Consider the following 14,468-nt stretch of genomic DNA (forward strand, 5'->3'; position numbering starts at 1 on the left):
CGGGTTGCAGTGATGATTATTGTGTAACTAAGACCCGCAAGCATTAGACTGATTAGATTACCGAAATTTTTTTGTTTGGTTGGTTTTTTTTGCAATTACCTCAAACCGCTGAGAACTGACTTTCTTCCCCTTCTTCATCCATGTGATACGAGGTTTGGGCTCTCCTGTTGCCTGACACACAAAAGAGGCCACTCCTCCAGAAATCCCAATCTGATCTTCAGGAGCTTTCATAAACGTTGGCTTGCCTGGAAAAATAACCAAATCACCCCCATGAGGACATAACATCAGATAAGCAAGGAATGTGTCATGTTAATCTAAATTATAAGATAATTGGTGCTCCTACTACAAATCCAGGTTGAATGGCCTTGGCCACACAAATTCAGCGCAGACTGCAACATGACAAGCACAGTTTCTGCTTGAGTACCTTTTTTTCCTGAAATGAATAAAGTCCATCTGGCTTGCCTGTAAATGAGGGCAATAGAGGGCTCCCCCGGCCCCCTGGGCATTCATTCAGGTATATGACAATTTGGAACCATTTTTACGGTTTATTTTTTTAATAAATGGATTTTTGCAGTTTATAACATGGTCATAGCACTGGAAATTACAGAACAGCTGACACACCAAACCTACAAAATGTACCATACGTTGACATTAGTTTTCATAGAATCATAGAATGGTTTGGGTTGGAAGGGACTTTAAAGATCATTTAGTTCCAAACCCCCCGCCGTAGGCAGGGACACCTTCCACTAGACCAGGTTGCTCAAAGCCCCATCCAACTCGGCCTTGAATACTTCCAGGGATGGGGCATCCACAACTTCTCTGGGCAACCTGTTCCAGTGCCTCACCACCCTCATCATAAAGAATTTCTTCCTTATATCTAATCTAAATCTACCTTCTTTCAGCTTGAAGCCATTACCCCTTGTCCTATCACTACATGCCCTTGTAAAAAGTCCCTCTCCAGTCTTCTTGCAGGCCCTCTTCAGGTACTGGAAGGCTGCTATAAGGTCTCCCCAGATCCTTCTTTTCTCCAGGCTGAACCACTCCACTGTCTCAGCCTGTCTTCATAGGAGAGGTGCTCCAGCCCTCTGATCATCTTTGTGGCCCTCCTCTGGACTCGCTCCAACAGGTCCATGTCCTTCTTATATTGGAGGCTCCAGAGCTGAACGCAGTACTCCAGGTGGGGTGTCTCACGAAAGCGGAGTAGAGGGGGAGAATCATAGAATCTTTTGGATTGGAAGGGACCTTTAAAGGTCATCTAGTCCAACCCCCCTGCCATGGGGAGGGACATCTTCACTAGATCAGATCCAATAGAATCACCTCCCTTTAACCTGCTGGTCACACTTCTTTTGATGCAGCCCAGGATACAGTTGGCTTTCTGGGCTGCAAGTGCACGTTGCTGGCTTATGTTGAGCTTCTCATCAACAAACACCCCCACGTCCTTCTCCTCAGGGCTGCTCTCAACCCATTCTCTGCTCAACCTGTATTTGTGCTTGGGATTGCCCCAATTCACATGCAGGACCTTGCACTTGGCCTTGTTGAACTTCATGAGGTTCACACAGGCCCACCTCTCAAGCCTGTCAAGATCCCTCTCGATGACATCCCTTCCCTCCAGCATGTCAACCGCACCACATAGCTTGGTGTCACTGGCAAAACGTGCTGAGGGTGCACTCAATCCCACTGTCCATGTTGCTGATGAAGATGTTAAACAGCGCTGGTCCCAATACTGACCCCTGAGGAACGCCACTCGTTACTGGTCTCCACTTGGACATTGAGCTGTTGACCGCAACTCTCCGAGTGCAACCATTCAGCCAATTCCTTATCCACTGAGTGGTCCATCCGTCAAGTCCATGTCTCTCCAATTCAGAGACAAGGATGTCGTGTGGGACAGTGTCAAATGCTTTGCACAAGTCCAGGTAGATGACATCAGTTGTTCTTCCCTTATCCACCAATGCTGTAACCCCGTTGTAGAAAGCCACCAAATTTTGCCCTTAGTGAGGCTATGTTTGCTGTCTCAAATCACCTCCTTGTCCTCCATGTACCTTAGCATAGCTTCCAGGAGGATCTGTTCCATGATGTTCCCAGGCACAGAGGTGAGACTGACTGGCCTGTAGTTCCCCGGCTCTTCCTTTTTTCCCTTTTTAAAAATAGGTGTTATGTTTCCCCTTTTCCAGTCAGCGTGAACTTCACTGGACTGCCATGACTTCTCAAATATGATGGATAGTGGCTTAGCAACTTCCTCCACCAGTTCCTTCAGGACCCGTGGATGGATCTCATCAGGTCCCATGGACCTGTGCACCTTCAGGTTCCTTAGGTGGTCTCGAACCTGATCTTCTCCTAAAGTGGGTGGCTCTTCATTCTCACAGTCTCCGCCTTTGCCTTCTGCGGCTTGGGTGGTGAGGCTCAAGCACTTGCTGGTGAAGATTAAGGCAAAAAAGTCACTGAATACCTCTGCCTTCTCCATATCCCGGGTAATCAGGTCTCCCATTTCCCTCCAGAGAGGACCTGCATTTTCCCTAGTCTTCCTTTTATCACTGACATACCCATAGAAGCTTTTCTTGTTGCCCTTGACATCCCTAGCCAAATTGAATTATATCAGGGCTTTAGCTTTCCTAACCTCATCCCTGGCTGCTTGGACAATTTCTTTGTATTCCTCCCAGGCTACCTGTCCTTGCTTCCACCCTCTGTAGGCTTCCTTTTTGTGTTTGAGTTTGTCCAGGAGTTCCTTGTTCATCCATGCAGGCCTCCTGGCATTTCTATCTGACTTCCTCTTTGTTAGGATGCATCGCTCCTGAGCTTGGAGGAGGTGATCCTTGAATATTAACCAGCTTTCTTGGGCCCCTCTTCCCCCCAGGGCTTTATCCCATGGCACTCTACCAAGCAGATCCCTGATGAGGCCAAAGTCTGCTCTCCTGAAGGCCAGGGTAGTGAGCTTGCTGTGCGCCCTCCTCGGTGCCCTAAGGATCTTGAACTCCACCATTTCATGGTCACCGCAGCCAAGGCTGCCCTTCCCTTGAGCTTCACATTCCTCACCAGTCTCTCTGTCGGTGAGAACAAGGTCCAGCATAGCACCTCTCCTTGTTGGCTCCTCTATCACTTGGAGAAGGAAATAATCATCAACACATTCCAGGAACCTCCCGGATTGCTTATGCCCTGCTGTGTTGTCCCTCCAACAGGTATCGGGGTGGTTGAAGTCCCCCATGAGGACCAGGGCTTGTGAATGTGAGGCTGCTCCTATCTGTCTACAGAGGGCCTCATCTGCTCGGTCTTCCTAGTCAGGTGGCCTGTAGCAGATCCCCACTATAATGTCACCTGTCCCTGCCCTCCCTTTAATCCTGACCCATAAGCTCTTGGTCAGCTTGTCATCCAGCCCCAGGCAGAGCTCCATGCACTCCAGCTGGTCATTGACATAGAGGGCAACACCCCCTCCTCGTCTCCCCTGCCTGTCCTTCCTAAAGAGCCCGTATCCTTCCGTTCCAACACTCCAGTCACAGGAGCCATCCCACCACGTCTCCGTGATGCCAGTAAGATCATAGCCCTGCAGGCGTGCGCATGTCTCTAACTCCTCCTGTTTATTATGTGCTACGTGCATTTGCACAGTTATTTAAGCTGGGCCCCCGATGAAGCTGTCTTACTGGCTGGAGTGGCTGGAATTCCTTTGTGCTGCTTTTTAGGTGCTCTCCAGCTGACCTGTGATCCTTCTCCAGGCTCTGGGCATCTATTGTTGACAGTGGCATCAAACTGGTAGGAGTGGGATGGATTGAGGTTCCCCTCCCCTGGCAACTTTCGTTTAAAGCCCTTTTCACCAGCTTGGCAAGTCTGTGACTGAAGATGCTCTTCCCCTTCTCTGACAGATGGACCCCATCAGCCTCTAGTAGACCAGGTTTCTCAAGATGAGGCCCATGGTCTAAGTAGCCGAACCCCTGGCTATGGCACCAGTCCTGTAACCATTTATTGATTCGCCAGATTCGACTGGCCCTTTCAAATCCCTTCCCTTTTACCAGGAGGACTGATGAAAAAACTACCTGCGCTCCCTTATTGCCGCTCCCAGGGCTCTGTAATCCCTCTTGATACTCCTTAGACTGCTCCTGGCTGTTTCGCTGGTGCCCACATGAAACAACAGCAGCAGATAATAGTCCGTGGACTGTAAGAGGCATTGGTAGTCTCAGGGTGACATCCCTGATACAACCCCCCAGTAAGCAGCACACCACTCTAGAGAGTGCATCAGGTCAGCAAATGGGTGCCTCCGTACCTCTCAGAAGAGAGTTGCCTACTACTACCACTCGTCACCTTTTCTTAGTTGTGCTGGTTGTTATACGGGGAGCAGATCGGGCTGCGTTACTCAGCTCCAGCGTCTCTCCTGGTGTGACGGTCATTCCTCTTCAGTCTGCAGTGAAGCAGTTCTGCAAGGGCATCTCAGGCTTCGGGGGAAGTCTCTTCCTCCTGCTGGTCCTTGCCATTGCAACTGTCCATTCTTCTGCATTATTGGCCCCCCTCCCTTCTTGTGTGCCCGTGGGGGAGTTTTTGGCTGTTTGGCCGTGGCCTGTGGGTCCACTGCAGACTGTGCTTGGAATGAGCTATCTAACTCCTTCTCAGCCTCCCTGATGTTATGCAGCCTTCTGACCACCTCCTGCAGCTCAGCCACCTGCTGCAGGAGGTCCTCCACCTGGGCACACCTTTTGCAGGCAGGTCTGCTGCCTGTCCCTGCCCCGGGAGAAAGGTCTAGGCACTGCCTGCAGTCAGAGGTCTGTGCTGCAGCCTCTCCCTTCAGCAGCTCCGTCTGGACGGAAGCATCGGCCACCGCTTGGGTAGATGGTGCAGACCCCCCAGCCGGAGCTGCAGCCTTTGCTCTCAGACGACTGCCCGAGTTTTCCAGAAAACTGTTAAGACATTCGTCAGAATTAACAGATACAGTTTTATGTACACAAATAACAACCTTTACTTTCATTTTAGATGTGGACCGACATAAAAATCCTACAGTCTATAAGCATTTGGAAACCTGCACAGGCTGGCCAATGCTTGGTAAGAAACTAATCACTAAAAGTGAAAGTCAGCACAGACCCAAAGTGACATTCAGGACTGAAAGACTCAGCAAAAAATGGGAAAAAAAAAATCATGTAACATTTTAATAATCAATAAAAGAAGTTTCATGAAAATACATTTGTGTCTGCTGGATTTACATGACAGATTTGGATGGATAAAACTAGGCATCCAGGTTGAACATTTATCTTTTTCTTCTGCACTCGCTGTACAAGAGAATTTTGCAATATGTGATCCAAGGGTCATTTTGAAACATTGCTTTGTCCAAGTGAGAAATGTTTGATGATCTTGTATCCTTACAAAGCACTAAAACATTTAACTCCACAGAGGGAGTTAACAGAGTCCACCCATGATGTCATTCAGTGCACAGGTCGCACTAAGGCCACGTTTCAAATACAATTCTGATCGACCACCTCAAAGATGAACCCGACCTATAAACAGGGCACAGACAGCTGCAGGGATGCAGAAAGAAGTAACAGTGAGAGGAGGAACCTCTTCAACCCCAAGACACCGAACCAGCGTCCCCAGCGGAGCTGGTGGTGGTTCCGCATCTTCACGTTCTGGACGCATCCACGAGTACGTCCTTGAGGGAGAGGGGGACAACATCTGTAAGCCCAGGTGGTTTAAACACTAAGCTTTTGATGAACTGAGGGCTGAGTTTCCCCGACCTAGGAGGGATATAGATTCAGCGACCCCAAAAGACGACAATCTTTAAATGCATTTTCCTAACATATAAGAGATTGAAATGCTAAGGGTGCAGTTTCAAGTTACAGCTGAGCCGCTTGGGCTGCTTGCAGCTATTGATGAGGGCAGGGGGCCTTGCTCTGCTCCTCATTCCCCTCGCCTTCCCCTCCCTGACTCCGGCCACCGGTGCCCAAACCCCTACAAGCAGCTCCGGGGTCACCAGAGTCTCTGTGGAGCAGATTCAGTCCCCTAATCTGGCGGAAAGCCGCTTTTTTTTCTTCTTTTCCAAGCAGGATAGGGAGCACAGTGGCTCAGGGGAGGATCAGATGGGGCTGGGGGGGCACTGGAAGATGCACCTCTCCCTCGGCAGCTGCAAGCTGGCACTTGCCACCTGAAGCTGCGCAGTGCAACTTCGCCCTTAAACAGCAATCTCTGAAGTCTTCGCTGAAACTTCAGGACCCTTCCCAGTTCCACCTTTTGGTTTAGCCCATGCTAACTGCTTATGCAGACCCCCACCGTCCCTACACCGTGGCACAGGGTGACTCAACTCTCACGGCAGCTTGACCAAGTGACATATTCCAATTGCTGCTTTTGACAAAGCCCAGAGGCCAGGCTCTGCCCTACTCCAACGTGTGTGGACCAGACCAGGGAGACTTCTGGGGGCCCAGGATGCTTCTTGCTTCACACGCACACCACCACTTTCTGTATGGGGTATAAGTGTCAAGGTAGTGGTGGTGGGGGAGCTGCAGGGGGGTCTCCATGAGGAGACGTCAGGGCTGCCCCATCCACAGCCAGTTCCACGATGGCCCTGCAGCAGGGCACAGTCATGCTCACCACAGAGGCACTGCCATGACAACAGGTTTAAGAAGGGGCAAAATGCCTCACAGCTGTGAGGAGTGAGGTAAAGTGTGAACACTCAGGTCAGAGAAGGGAGGAGGAGCTCCAGGTGCCCGAGCAGAGACTCCCCTGCAACCCATGAAGACACCATGGTGGAGCAAGTAATTCCCTGCAGCCCACCGCTGGGTGGGCATCTGGCAGCCAGCCAAGGTGAACCCACCACAGCTTCAGCGTGAAGGACAAGGTCAGACCAGTGGGCACTATGTGGCGAAGCAGCCACCAGCTGAGGACAGGCTTAGCAGAGAGGGGCTGGTGGCAAGCCACTCCTGAGGCAGCCGGACAGCAGACCCCTTCAAAACTTGCAACATCAGATGCTCAACACGGACTTTGGTTGTGGGCTAGGGAGCCCACCAACCACCTACACAGACCACAGGCACCAGGGGACCTGCCAACCCTGAACTCAGGGGGATGTGGAGGTCACAGCTGGGACACTAAGCTGCAGGCCTGGACCTCTACTACTGCTGCTTGCTCGGCTTTATTTCCAAAAGGCCTTTGCAGACGGTGGATCCACCGAGATTAGCACTGTCCACACAGAAGTGGATACACATGCTCCATCCTCAACAAGGTTCTGTGAAGGAATATCACAGCTCTGACCACAGAAATTCAACACACACAGGTGTACTGAATTTTGCCATCCTTGGTGAAGGGAGCCCCAGGACTGCGCAAAGAAAATAGCTCAAAACCCAGAAAATGCCTTTTAAGACATGATGGCTGCTGTCTGCAGTCTTTGGCACATTGTCCTGACGTGAACAGCAAACAATTATTAAGTGTGCTTGCTTAACTGATGCTGATTTCACATATTTACTCATCTATAATCATGTCTATTTCTACTTAGTTTGTATTTACGTATATCTGTGTTTATTCACCTCTCATCTATCCCAGTGAAATGTTAATTTACTGTTCAGGCTGCTAGTGATTGCAGTGTGATTGACTGTTTTGCTATGCAGTGTGCTGAGCTGATGTCTTGTATTGCATTTCGGCAGTTGATTTGTTCTTTTGATTTTCTGTTATTTACTCTGTGATCTTAGTAAAATAGTGTAAATTTTTCAAATGACAAATACAACAGAAGCCAAAAAACTTTTGTCCTTGAAGAATACAATGCAATTATATCTCTCACTGTACACCTACTCCCCAGCTCGTACACCAAGGACTTACTTTACTTTTGTACATTTTAAAAAAATCAATACTATTAAAAACCAGAACAAAAGGAAACCGAATGTTCACTGGCAGTAAAACCTAAAAAACCTGCTGCTTTGTTCAGCTTGAATTTACATTGTTGTAATGAATCTTTTTCCTCTGCACATTTAATTGAGCAACACTGATTTCTGGAAACCATCTAAATCCAGGGAGACTGGTCACGAAAGTATACCTGTATATAAACCAAATTCTCACAAAGTCTGGGAAAAGGTATTTCTACAAAGCCATTTTAAACACTTGTATGCCCTAAAGTTTTGAAATGTGAGGAAAGTACTAATTAAGCAAACCTAAAATCCTGAGTCCTGGCCCCAGGACAGCAGGAGTTGGGCATGGGCATACATATTTTTATACTGATTGGTAACTGTTACAGCAAATCCCAAAACTTATCTCAGTGAGAGCTAACAGAAGTGCGACAGATCATCCATGAAAATCTTGGTGTCTGCGGAAAATGCATGTTAAGTGGCCTAGACTACCTCCACACCTCCCCTCCAAACAACATCTCTGTAACTCTACAGTCCGGAGGAGGCTGCTGTGGGACACATCACTAGTTACCTCCAAAGGGCAGTCGTAACAACCACTAGGGACAGGGACAGGTGATGGTCCAAGCAGTCTTTTTTAACCTGTTTTGAATGTTTGCACTCTTAGGGTAGCCCTAGAAACAAAACCAGAAAAAAATAAGGATGTACTGAACATACAGTATTTAAGCAGTAACCTAGTCCTCTTTTTCCCCCTCTTAAATTCAAAATGACCAGTCTCCACAGAAGATTTATGCACATGCCAAGCTTGAAGTTAACTGTTTGTTGTTCGAACAAACTACAAATACATACAAGGAACTGAAACGTCTTTCACAGTGAAATCCTGTCTTTTCCCTGATGACCTAAGCAGCAGGCAAAGCTGAAGATTTTTTTATTGAAAGTTTGAAAAAGAAAAAAAGTGTGATCATATTCCAAAGACAAATCTGTGAAATACCAGCTTGAGAGAGACCCTCCTGAGCAAGTCTTGGGTGACAGAAAGGAGAGGTGCCAGATGGCTGGGTGCCCATCACACCCATCTTTGCTTACTCCATCGCGTGGAGTAACAACTCCAGGCTGGTTATTTGTCATTTGATAACTCCAAGCCCAAACAACTCCAGCCTCTCTCTCCCTGGCCTCTCTGCTCAGTGTCAGATCCCTGGAGCACATTCAGTCCTTATCCTCTAAACTAATTCTTGCTCCTCACTTCATAACCAAGTTCCCACTACACTGGGAGTGGAAATTACTGCTATCATCATTTCTATTCACTCATGAGCTTCAGGCAGGAGAATGCGAAAATTTTCACCTCCTTGGCTGAAATCTTCCCTGTTTGGTCTTTGCTCAAAACTAAATTATTCTAGAGAGCTTATGGGAACAACACAGTTCTGAGGAGGAAGACCGTGAAAAATAGAGTATTTTCTTACGAGAGAAAGAAACAGGCTTCATCTTATTTGGCTGGGGGCTGAAAAATAACAACTTGCTCAGACATGCTCTCCATTGAGAAACTTATGAAAAAAAAACCCCACATTTCAGAAGAAAAGGACTTTCCTTTCACAGTTGATAGTGTTGAAAAAGTCACTTGCTGTGCAAGCACAGATTCCTGGATAATCCTATAAAGTGAATCACAAGGAGGGCCTCATGGTGTGGAAGAGATGCTAGCAGAGATTTAGGCACACACAAGTCTACTTCACTATGGTGGAAATCAGCAGCAAACTCAAAGAATCACAGAATCGTTCAGGTTGGAAAAGACCTTTAAGATCAAGTCCAATCGTTAACCTAGCACTGCCAAGTCCACCACTAAACCATGTCCCTAACCACCACATCTACACGTCTTTTAAATACCTCCAAAGGATGGTGACTCCACCACTTCCCTGGGCAGCCTGTTCCAATGCTTGACAACCCTTTCAGAGAATAAATTTCTCCTAATGTCCAATCTAAACCTCCCCTGGCGCAACTTGAGGCCATTTCCTCTCGTCCTGTTGCTTGTTACTTGGGAGAAGAGGCCGACCCCCACCTTGCTACAACCTCCTTTCAGGTAGTTGTAGAAAGCGATGAGGTCTCCCCTCAGCCTCCTCTTCTCCAGGCTGAACAACCCCAGTTCCCTCAGCCGCTCCTCATAAGACTTGTGCTCCAGGCCCTTCACCAGCTTCGTTGCCCTTCTCTGGACACGCTCCAGCACCTCAACGTCCTTCTTGTAGTGAGGGGCCCAAAACTGAACACAGGATTCGAGGTGCGGCCTCACCAGTGCCGAGTACAGGGGCACGATCACCTCCCTAGTCCTGCTGGCCACACTATTTCTGATACAGGCCAGGATGCCGTTGGCCTTCTTGGCCACCTGGGCACACTGCTGGCTCATGTTCAGCCGGCTGTCAATCAGCACCCCCAGGTGCTTTTCCTCTGGGCAGCTTTCCAGCCACTCTTCCCCAAGCCTGTAGCGTTGCATGGGGTTGCTGTGGCCGAAGTGCAGGACCCGTTGAACCTCATACCGTTGGCCTCAGCTCATCAATCCAGCCTGTCCAGGTCCCTCTGCAGAGCCTTCCTACCCTCCAGCAGATCAACACTCCCGCCCAGCTTGGTGTCGTCTGCAAACTTACTGAGGGAGCACTCGATCCCCTCATCCAGATCACTGATAAAAATACTGAACAAGGCTGGCCCTAAGACTGAGCCCTGGGGAACACCGCTCGTGACCGGCCGCCAACTGGATTTAACTCCATTCACCACAACGCTCTGGGCCCGGCCACCCAGCCAGTTTTTTACCCAGCGAAGAGTAGGCCCGTCCAAGCCATGAGCAGCCAGTTTCTCCAGGAGAATGCTGTGGGAAACGGTGTCAAAGGCTTTACTAAAGTCTAGGTAGACAGCATCCTCAGCCTCTCCCTCATCCACTAAGCAGGTCACCTTGTCATAGAAGGAGATCAGGTTGGTCAAGCAGGACCTGCCTTTCATAAACCCACGCTGATTGGGCCTCATGCAGAGTCATGGGCTGAGCTAGGGTGTGTGATGCTTTCAAAGGAAAAGCTCCCTCGAATTACATTTTACGAGGTCCACAAGAACATGGGTACAGAAAGCCAGAGAGAGAAGTACAAGCAGAGAAGTTAGATATGCGCTCATCAGTAAGGCTGTTGTCTGCTCTCGCCAGCGAAAAACAATGTGATGGGTTTGGGAGGGGAACCTGAAGCCCTCAAAAGCAGAATCGCTGGTCTACCAGAGAGCCACTGACACAGCCGTCCTGCAGGGCAGCTCAGAGTGGGCAACGGCCAACCACATGAAGATGTATCTCTCTCACCTATATTTTATAAATAAAATCACTGTTGTTCTCTGCTATTCTAGACAATTTGCTTGTTGTGAAACAACTGTTATAAATCAGAAAACCATCTCAGCAGCTATTTTAAAATTCACCCTACCAAACATTTGTAGCAGAGTAGTAATATTTCCATTCTCTTTTTCAGGTTTTCCTTTCTTTACCAGAGCAGTTCAGAGTCACACGATCACGTCTTGTTTTTAGGCTGTGCAGCTTCTCAGTGAACCCAAAGGACCTTCCCAGAGACAAAAGTCTCTTTTGCCAGATTTCCTTCAAGGCCAAAGCACAGAGGTGTAGCCTCCCTCCAACTTGGCAAGATGTCTTTTACGAGAACCACAGCCTTTGAGAAGTAACATATGATCTGCATTACCTGACTGGAATACCAGTCAGAGCCTTGGGAAATGAGGCTGGGTCATGTATATTTAGCACAGATCCTTGTATTTTGCTATACAGTAAGCACACACCAGTCACATAAAAGATGCTTCCTTGTAATTTTGTAAGAGTCAAAAAATTTCAAGTGGCTGAAACATAATATATGCCAACATAAATATGCTTCATATACCCAAATATTAACTTGTTTTACTTCAAAGGCCCATCATTAGATGGTTTCTTAAAATAAATAGGAAAATTAAATTGAATCCTGATGCTTTTTCAGTATTTAGCCCCCACATCAAATGTACTTAATCCAAAAATTTTAATTCAGAAACTGGCAATCAAACGGCTCCTCCTGTTCTTGTGGATGCTATTTTTCCAAAGAGTTGCACACAGGTTTGAGAAAAATCAATTATTAAACACGCCTGCATTTAAGTGTTCTATGAACACTCATCTGCTGCGAGAGATTTTAAAGAAAAATATCATTGTCCTCATGCTACAAGTGCCCACTGTGCTAAACAGAAGGGCAGCCAAAAATAAGGCGTTGTAGGAGAGGGGGGCTCGTATTTTTATCTGAAAACTTTTATGACTTGGGCTAAATTAAGATTGAAAGTAGTTTCCTTTGTGAAGGAAAAAATTACAGTTGTGATATGAGATGAACTAGATAAGCACATACAATAGGCGTACACGGGTAAGCTTATTTAGGTGCCGTGGCTAAATGAATTAAAAGAAGCTATTGACACAAGCAGGAAAAGATCATAACGGAAATAGTTCTTGAGTCTGAAAATTGGAAATTCAGACTTAAATCCCTGCCTTTAACCTTCCCTGTTACGTCTGCCTAGGCACAACTGTGCCTCAGCTTCCACTGTAAAACTTGTCTGTTGTTCTCACATGGCTGCTGTCAGGACGAATACACGAAAAATGATGATGTGGCTCAGCTGTGATAACACTGGGAAGAAACCAAGAATGACACAGACTTTCTCATGTTCACGACTGACTTTGAAGTGGAAATAAAGTGGTTTAGAAGACAGAGGTGGCCCGTTCTTATATATACAGCAAGGGTATTTCTGTTTCCTTTATGATCTTGGATGATTGATATCTGTGCGTGGATGGATGCCTGCTGGAAGGATACTCTGGTGAAACCCACTCTATGACTTCTCTCCTAAGCATCTGCTGCAGGGCAGGAGGCAAGCCAGTGGGCTCTCCAGCTATCCTCATGTTTAATATCCTTATGTTTTCCTTTCAATATATCCACCATCACTGAAATGTGGTTCCTGTCCCTTTGTGATCATTAGGAATATTGTTTGGCAAAATACAGTTTTTCAAACTTGCACTTTTAATTCTTGTATAATTTACAAGTAGGAAGAGCCTGTTTGAGCCTTGTAATAACATTTCTTTAACAACAGCTTTCTAAAGCATCAGTGGGTCTCGGTGATCACAATGCTAATTCATTCCTTATTTCTCCTATTTCAGTTTTATTTCACTAAGATGACAGCACTTTGTAAATGAAACTTTCGTCCTTTATTGCTTGGTGCATGGTACTTATTAAATAAACATAAATATGTAAGTGGGGTGTTGCATGCCTAGATACATACACAATTTTCTTTTAATCCAATGAATGGATCATAACCCTTTCTCCCACCCACTTTAAAAAACACTTAACTGCATCCCAGTCACAGAAAATGGCATTCCAAATTCAACACATTCCTCAGATCGCTCTGAATTACAGGTTACTTAATGTTACCTGCACATCCTCCTCTCTTGTTTTATCATCTTATTGTTATTAGGTTTTAATGTTTAAGAGATTCCCAACAGCTAGGACAAATGATTCTGCTATTTCAATCCAATTTTAGTGGTTGAGTTTTCCAGCTTCAAGTGTGGTTGTCTGTGATAATCAAATCTACAAACATTATCTCAAAGCAAGTTGCATTTCTCCTCACCTTCATCTCCTGACTTCCATTAAGTTATTCATAGATAGATACCTTTTGAGTTCGTACAAAATGAAACCAAATAAAGTGAATGATTAATATACAAATCTCTAAGAAGTAGATCTTTTAACATGTTCAATGACCCCTGTAACTTTCAGTAGAAAAATTACATTACAAAAATAATAAAAGCAGTCATCCAGCAGAGGCTGTGATTTTCGCTAAACACTAGCAGGAAGTACGGTGAAATAAGATGCAAGGTACTCATTTCAACAGGCGAGACCCACTGTGCTTTGTTTATACGTAGAAAGTTTAATTGAGGAGAATGCAAGGGTACCTGTTAGGTCAAATGTATAATTTTATCAGTATTTATAATGACTTCAGCTCAGAAACTCTCATAATCTTTGATTCCTGCTTCTTCACCATCTCAGCAAATGGGTGCTGCTCACAATTTCTAAAGGCTCTTTCCTTACCATAAGCCCAGTCTAAAGGCAAAGCCTTGGACAGGACTGAGGTGTCTCTGCAGACATAGAGGTGGGAATCTTCACACCTAGACTGGCATTTTCAAGCCCTCTTTTCCCTTTTGCTAATACAGGATTTAGACTTATTAAATCTGATATAAAACATTAAATAGTATTTAAGTCAAAATCGAATATTTTAAAATTTCTTCTTAAAGAAACATCTTAAAACCTCACCTGTCCTGTGTACTTCTGGTCAGTGTCTGGACGGTTATACATAAACCAACCCTACACCAGTACAAACTGGGTATCCACTGTTAAATGCTGATGTTTGGAGAAGCCTGCTTATTCCCCAGAAATACAGGTTAAAAGCCGTTGGTTCACTCAAGTGTTAAGGCCACAATTACTGGATATTAATAAACTACAGCAACAACCTGTCATCATAGTATTGCACTTCAGTAAATTTCTAATTCTGTCTCTTTACGAATCATGGAAATTGTTAAAAGAGTTTAAATGCCTAAAATTTACTGACATGATTCTGAAACAGAATTGTCTCTGGCAATCATCACACAAAGATGCTGTGCAAGTC

The 14,468-nt window shown here is 46.2% G+C and overlaps 1 protein-coding gene across 2 annotated transcripts in view; it reads right to left on the bottom strand.

Annotated features, from left to right (window-relative positions):
- PTPRF (protein tyrosine phosphatase receptor type F) overlaps window positions 1–14,468 on the bottom strand; it is a 260,445-nt gene that overhangs the window by 200,592 nt on the left and 45,385 nt on the right. For both annotated transcript variants that reach the window (XM_075155994.1, XM_075155995.1), the window contains exon 2: window positions 100–245. In XM_075155994.1, the coding sequence (XP_075012095.1) occupies window positions 100–245 (146 nt within the window). The remainder of the gene's footprint in view (window positions 1–99; window positions 246–14,468) is intronic.

Source organism: Calonectris borealis, chromosome 8 (assembly GCF_964195595.1).
Source record: "Calonectris borealis chromosome 8, bCalBor7.hap1.2, whole genome shotgun sequence".
NCBI lineage: Eukaryota > Metazoa > Chordata > Aves > Procellariiformes > Procellariidae > Calonectris > Calonectris borealis.